Here is a 7,543-nt window from a genome sequence, read left to right as displayed (position 1 = left end):
TTATATGAATAGTTGTTTATTCAGCCATTTTTTGCATTTTACAGCTGGAATTCTGGAAATTCAAACACCACGTCTTTGCCTGTGAGCTTCTTGTACACACCAGAAAATGTTTCCACCTGTGAAGACAAATAAATCTTGCTTATACATGCTGTGTAAACAAGTAACTATAAGTTAACATACTTAAGGTACTATACTATTTGCCAGTGTATCTTCACTCTGGCCAATTACTTTCTTCTAGAATAAGGTAGCTGAGGATTTACACAAAAGATACATTTCCTCTAGAGTATTTGGGCTCTCTCTGATTTTCAACAATGTGAGACCCTGAGAGCTAAGCAGGCCCAAACACAATACTCGCATTTCACCCCACCAGAAAAAAAAACAAGCAAAGTGCAGGCTTTACTGAGCACATCTGTTTAAGGACAAAACTAAATGCTTCACTTGAAAAACAGCAAAAACACAAACCAACCCAACCAACCCCTATTCATACAAAAAAAAACCAAAACAATAAAACATTGTCTGGTCCCATGAGGGAACCAATATAGCTACTTTATAAACCAGGGGCTTTGGCAAATTGAACTAGAGCTTTAGTTCAAAACTGTCTTGCCTCTATTTCAGTACCCTACTCCAAATACAAACCAAAGCATCTCCACAAGCCAAAAGACAAGTCTTTTGCTGTATCCCTAAGCAGTCTCTTGGGGATGTCAGAATGTCACCCCCACCTGCATGAGAAAAGTTTTTTTACTTACCTTGTGTTCAACATTGTTCTGTTGTGCTTTGTCCAGATGGACTTTTATAAGCCTGCTGCCGTCCAGTTTTACGCGGATTCTCTTGCCCACGATTTCACTTGGGAAGACCAGGTCCTCAAGAATAGCATCGTGCACTGCAGTAAGCGTACGGCTGAAATGCCACATTTATATCGTTAAAACACATCCTCTTGAAAATTTTCCAGTTTGACAAGGTTTAAATCTTCCATAGCATGCTTTGGCTGAAAATTCAGTGGTGTTTTATCTCTTTTATGCCACAGTGTGACAATACAGCACTATCACAGGGCATGCAAAAAGAAAAGCTAAATTCTACAGAGTGCAGAAACTTAATGACTGCACAAGAAAAAGTAGCCAGGTTTCTGACCCTTTAGAGCACACGTTAATTTGCGGCAAGAGCCTTGAAACATTCTTCTATTTCTACACATTTAATAAATATTTAAATCAAAACCAAACTGCTCCATCTGCAGCTCTTGCAGAGACACTGACTGGAAAAGTTTAAGTGTATAAGTATCCTCAGCTGCATAGAGTACATTCATGGGAGACACAATTTTGGAAACACTGGTTTCTTCGTCTGCCTAAACCTAAGAAGCTTAGAAGATCAATGTAATACAGAAAAAGACTAGCTGGCCAATTGAGTCCATGCTTAGAAGACTGCTTGAAATCTACATGTGTGCTCCTGAACTGTCCAGAAGTGAGCCAACAAGAGAAAAGGCAGCCCAGGTTATTTTACATGAGTCTAGAGATTAGTAAGTCTTCTGATCCGCAGCATCCTGACCCACAGTTTCAGGGCAGTATCACTGTAACTAACACCTGTGTCTACAGCAGCACTTCACACCTGCCCAGACTGCCATAGCTAAGGCAGACAGACATCTACAACACAGCAGCCTGATCTCATTCAGGCTGAGACAGGGGCAGTCCTGCACACCTGCCTTTCCTCATGCAGAAAGTGGCAGCGTGCTACTCAGACACAAATGCCAACTTCTCTAACCACTGTGCAGTGCTAGTTTTAAAAGAACACAGGCAGAGTCTTCCAAAGGCAGGACTGCAGCTAGATGAGTACTTTTAAAATCCATGCCTAAAGACTGCAAAATAGAGTAACACATGACACAGGTATAATACTGGGGAGGCAGGAAGAAGCTACAAGACATGCCACATGTCATAAACAGGACAAACCTTTAAGACACGGACTTACACAATGATATAGCAACATATAGATGACGCACTGACATCCACAGAGATGTAGCAGTGTTGCATGTCTAGCAATCCAGTGACTAGATGAGAGCAGGGAGGCCATTTAACACACATTACTATACTATTGCTATCAAATTCATATCCAGAGGGACTAGAACTCGTACCTACACCCCTCCTCAGCCATTCTCTCCCTCATTGCATCCCCTTCAGTGTGCCAGCCTTGACTTCTGCACACAGTCTAACATGAGATGTGGAAGAGGCTCTTCCTACAACTTAAAAAAAAATAGTTCTTGTCAGCACACTGTGGTAACAGAGACAGCAGGTTGGGGCTCCTTAAGCCAGCACTGCTAGCTAAAAATTTGCTACATCTGTAGCAGGAAATACAAATCAAGTGCTAAGAAATGCAACACAGTGCCCAAAGTGACCATTCTACTGAACACTTTAGCAGATACAGAGCAGTATTTCAAGCAGTAGGAGAAAGGACAAGACCACTCAATCACTTGAATGACTTCTCAAAAACTCAACTAACCATTACTTGACTAAACTACCAGGTACAAAAGAAGGCTGTCATACTGAATCAGTGTAATTTACTAACCTCCTCGGACGCTTTTGCTTGTTTTTTGTGCGGCTTTTTCTTGTTGGCTTGGGCAGAATCCTTCTCTGTTAAGTCAAGAGAAGAACAAAAAGGCATTTCTCAGTATCTGGTGGTTACAATGAACTCAGAAACATGCACCTTTTCCCCTGACAGAGTAACCAAAGCATGAAAAGCCAAAAAGGTAGACTTAAGTATGCCTAAAGTTACATCAGCATTAGAAACTAGAGAACTAGAGTTGCCTGCAGAAGGTGAAGTGCTGTACTGCTATATTTCTCAATTACTACTCCTGTATTCAGTGCACTGAAATAGAAGATTTGTACTTCATCCCCTCTCTCCAGGAATACAACCACAGTAGTTTACTTGTCTCATCAGCACTGTGAACACACTCCTTTGGGAACAGAAATCCCAGGGAATTTCAAACTTCTGTTAGACTGAGCCTCTGGTACAAACCAGAATAGTGAGCTCAGTTCCACAGACAGCTAGGTGACATCTGAGATCGAAATGCTAGTTTTAATAGTAAGATCTATTGCACAATCCAGATCAAACCCTGGCTTACATATAACCTCTTCCAAAATTAGGATCTAAATGTTAGGTCAGTAAAACTTATTTTCTACTTTCCTACTGCAAGTGTAGACGTTTTAAAAAAGATTCTAGATGCAGTTTTAGCCACCTGTAGTATTTTCTACCATCATATCACAGCTTCTCCATGATTGTATTCATTATGGGGTTACCATTATCCACACTGGGTCATGTCATACTCAAAATCACATGTTCCCTTCTAAAATACAGATTACTGAATTGATAAGGAATTCTCACAGGATTACACAATCACAGAATCTTAAAAAAATCACTGAGTATGCTGAGTTGGAAGAGACCAATAAAGACCATCAAGTCCACCTCCTGGCCCTGCACCCATGTGCCAGAAAATATTGCAGAAACACCTCGCAGCACTCTGTCAGGCTAGTGCTCTGACCACTTCCCGGGGGGCCAGTTCCAGTGCCCAACCACCCTCTGGGTCAACAACCTTTAGGTGAAGTGAACCAGAAGCACTTCATTTATCTTCTTGGCCATATCAAGATTCAGGGTAAGGTGTTCTGGCTCTGAAAATTGCATTAAAAATTTTCAGCTAGCTTCAGTTTAACAAATTGTCCACTCTGCAGACAGATCCCTAGCTTGTCCAACCCTTAAGTACCGCCCAGAGATCTCTCCAACACCTTTTCACCTTAGCTCCTGCCATATATTTAGAACTTACATATTTTTTTTCCCTCCTTTCCTAATAACTTAAATTTTAAATGCCTAGATTGTCTAAGTGTAGCAAAGTTCCTATTAATATCTGCTCCCTTTTGTTTTAAGCTTTGTGTGTCAAATTTCTGAAGGAGTAAGAGTGGCCAGAACAAGTTATATCCTCCATGAAACAACTTGACATTTTCCACTGGCAGAAATTTCCACTGCTGTCAGCTGAAAAGATTTTAGCTAACATCCACCAGACACTCATTACATTTCCTGCTGGTACAATGAATTACTATCACTGTTACCTTGAATGGGTAATGCAACACTGGAACATGTGTGAACCTAGACTAGATCACCTCCAGATATCCCTTCAAATCAACATTTGTGTAATTCTAAGGGCTTTTTTACCTGAGCAATGAACACCACATGTTTTCCACTAAATTTCTTCTCCAGCTCCCGAACTAGCCGCACCTGAATCTTCTGGAAGGATTTCAGCTGAGGAACTGGTACAAAGATAATGATGGCTTTTCTGCCACCACCTACTTCAATTTCCTGGAACAGAAGTACAAAGTAATCATTAGCTGGGGGTTGAGAAGTAATATTTGGTTTGACCATGAATCCTGAGCACAGGTACTGATAGTCCTGATTCTGTGGGGCAGGGAGTGCAGAGAGCAGTACCTGCCTTAATGCTCTACAGACAAAGCACTGAACAAAAACACTTTTATCAGAGTACTTGTTTTGCTGTGGAGGAGTGATTGGGCAATAAATCCCACCACCCCTTTCAGAATCACATCCTCTGAAGACCAAAGCCCATTGCTTCTGCAAGATGAGACCCAAGTGCTAGAACTATAAGGACACTGAATGTTTACCATCACATCTGCAGTTGTGCTGATACAAAGTTTCAAAAATTACTTGCCTCTAATGCAGACTCCAGACAAAGTTTAGGGGAACAAATCTCTTACTTTTAATCTACTGCTTCATGGAAATCACCTTCTGTCAGCCACTTGCTTAGGCCTGCATCACTACTCAATCAAAACATTTGTCCCCCCTCCAAATACCAACAGGATTACAATACACTAGGACAGGTTATTTCTCCCCTGGTTTGTCTCTCCTGACCAAACCCGAAGTTTGCATAGGCTTACAAGGCACTTCTCCCATGAAACCAGCTGCAGAGACAGCCTCATTCTCCAACAGAATGGAAGGATGGATTGTTCTTCACCAGCTACCTTCTCATATGAGCCAACTCAGATGCCCTTGGGAGATTTCTCACAAATAAAATCAAGCAGCTAAGTAAACAATAAAGACTTTTCTGAAAGCATTTCACTATGCACAGCTGGCACTGCTGTACTTCCAAAGAGATGCGGCTTCTTCCAAAGGCCTTTCAGCTCATACACCAAGCTGTTTTCTGCATTCCCAGATTCTTTAACTCAACTCTAAGCAGTCAGGCCCCTGTGTCTGTACTGGTAAGCCTGGGCAAAAAACAAAGGCAGCCCAATGAAGTTTCTGATTGCGGTGACCTGCTTCATTGCTGCCATCCAGTCTCCCAGACTGACAGATTCTAACACTTTCTTTCTATCTTTCTTCCTTTCCACTAACTGCCTTCTTATTTTTCTCTTTCTTGATGTTTCAGCTGCCTGCATGTTCTAAAACTAGAAAGGTACAAGCAGGCTAAGCTACATGATCAAGTCAGTCTATTGCCTTAATCCACATACCACCTACATAAGAGACTCACAAAAATTTTGGTTTTTACGAAGAGTATTGCAGTTTATGTTTCTGACTAAGTTTCTGTAACACCTACATTTCCAGCCAGTATCTACATGCAGAAAGCCAGTTTCACACCCCAAACCCAGTCTACAGAGACATAAAGTAGAATCATCGTTTTTAAACACTTTTATTTAACATACTAAATTGCTATTTGAGCTTTTACAGTGACTTTTCAGACTAAAAAAAACTTAAAAAAACACTATTACGGAATCCTGTGTGCTAGCAGCAAATACCAGAAGATAAGCTACAACAGCACCTAACAGAACTATCACAGGCCATAAGGGCTGAACACACAATTCACCTAGTACATTAACATCCACAAAAATTAAACATACACAGAACAAGTCACCACCCAGCTCTTAAGAGGAGAAGGTCCAGCCTACCTTAGCTGCTGTGATGTTCAACTCCCGCAGCTGAGCCTTTAAGTCGGAGTTCATTTCCAACTCCAGCAGAGCCTATAAAAGCGAAGTTGTGGAATCCTTTACATACACTTCAGTTCATGAGAACACATTGTGTCTACAGTGCGAAAGAGCAAGTATAGACTTTTAACGACAGTCAATATCGAAGACTTAACTTCCTGTAAGACACACCAACATCCAACAAGTTTAACTGATGGAAACAGAGGCTGACTCAGTTCCCAAGTAAAACTAGGAAAAAAACCACGTTGACAAGATCAATCTCATGGTTTAGGGTCTGGACAACTATGTCTGTAACTTGAAGTGAGTTACCAAAGAGAACAAGGAAAAGCCACGTACCTGGGATATACCAGACTCGAACTCATCTGGCTTCTCGCCATTAGGCTTCACAATCTTGGCGCTAGAGCTGAACATGGCCTTTCTGCAACGCAAAAGAACACTTCGGCTGTCACCAAGCACGTGTCACCTGTTCCAAACACAGCCAGGACTCTGCAATCCGGCTGCGCAGCCACACGCTCCAAAACTAAGCCAGAGAACGCCCCACGGGCCGGGCCAGCCCCAGCACGTCGCACCAGAGGGTGACTACCAGGCCACAGGAAAAGCGTCCCAGGGAGCGCGGGGCCTGCTCACCTCGGGCCCTCTGCAAGGCCCCGGGAGACCAGGGAAGCGGCACCAGCACGCACAGAGCCCCACGAGCCGCCCGACGGGCGAACGGCATTCCTGGGCCCTGCTCCCGACCCCGGCCCCTCCTCCCGCAGGGCGCCGCCGGCCGAGGGAGGAGGGAGACCCCGCCGACTGGCTACCCCCGGCCCCGGGCACCCCGGCGGCCATCGGGCCCCGGGCGGGCGGTAATCGGGCGCATCCCCACGCCGCGGTGCCGCGGAGGGCCTCGCTCCCCGCCCGGTCCCGTATCGCGGCGGCCGCGGCGGGGAAACGGCGGCCTCGGCCCGGGCACCCACCTCGCTCCGCGCCGGCCGGGAAAAGGGGGAGCTCTCGCGAGAGCAGCACAGATCGCGGCCCGGGAAGGCGCTGGCCCCGCCCACCCCGGGTGAAGCCAGAGCCGGAAGAAGGGCAGGCGGGCGCTGCGAACGCACCGCGAATCCGCTGCAGCGAAGCCGGCGCAGCGAAGCCCCAGCGGACATTTAGGATCCTGGCGCGTGGGGGCGCGGGCTGGCACATGCGCAGTGCCGCGGGGCTGCCCTCCCGTCCCGCCTCAGCCTCTTGCGCTTCGTGCGGCAGGGGGCAAGGAGAGGGAGGGAAAGCCTCCTCTGCTCGGCCCTGCCCCGAGCTCTTACGCCGCGCCTTCGCCGTGGGCCGCCCCCGCCGCACCTCTCAGGCGGAACTCTCGGCTTCTGGTGTCGAAATGCCGCTCCTGTGAAGAGCCGCTAGAATGTCGGCCTTGGCAGCGCGGTGCGCTCGGTTTGCGCGGCTCTGCCTGCGCCGCGGAGCTCCCTCTCTCCCGCCAGGGCTGTCAGGACGGCAGCAGCCACCGCTCGAACAGCACTGGGAGAGTGGATGGTGTTTTCCCCCGCCCTCTCCGTTGCACCATTCCACGGTAATTCAGCGGTGTGGGAGTTCACCCT

General features: G+C 46.0%; 1 protein-coding gene across 1 annotated transcript; it reads right to left on the bottom strand.

The window, feature by feature from the left end:
* RPS7 (ribosomal protein S7) lies at window positions 1-7,003 on the bottom strand. The gene is made up of 7 exons (XM_053972351.1): window positions 6,920-7,003; window positions 6,300-6,381; window positions 5,928-5,999; window positions 4,189-4,332; window positions 2,551-2,615; window positions 747-897; window positions 1-116 (listed from the first exon to the last, which is right to left on the bottom strand). The coding sequence occupies exons 2-7, from the start codon at window positions 6,372-6,374 to the stop codon at window positions 39-41; spliced, it is 585 nt and encodes a 194-aa protein (XP_053828326.1). The 5' UTR covers window positions 6,375-6,381; window positions 6,920-7,003; the 3' UTR covers window positions 1-38.
* Window positions 7,004-7,543: the final 540 nt, after the last annotated feature.

This window comes from Vidua macroura, chromosome 3 (assembly GCF_024509145.1).
Source record: "Vidua macroura isolate BioBank_ID:100142 chromosome 3, ASM2450914v1, whole genome shotgun sequence".
In the NCBI taxonomy this organism is placed as follows: domain Eukaryota; kingdom Metazoa; phylum Chordata; class Aves; order Passeriformes; family Viduidae; genus Vidua; species Vidua macroura.
Note: the sequence above shows the minus strand (reverse complement) of the source record. Positions and strands in the feature narration are given on the sequence as shown.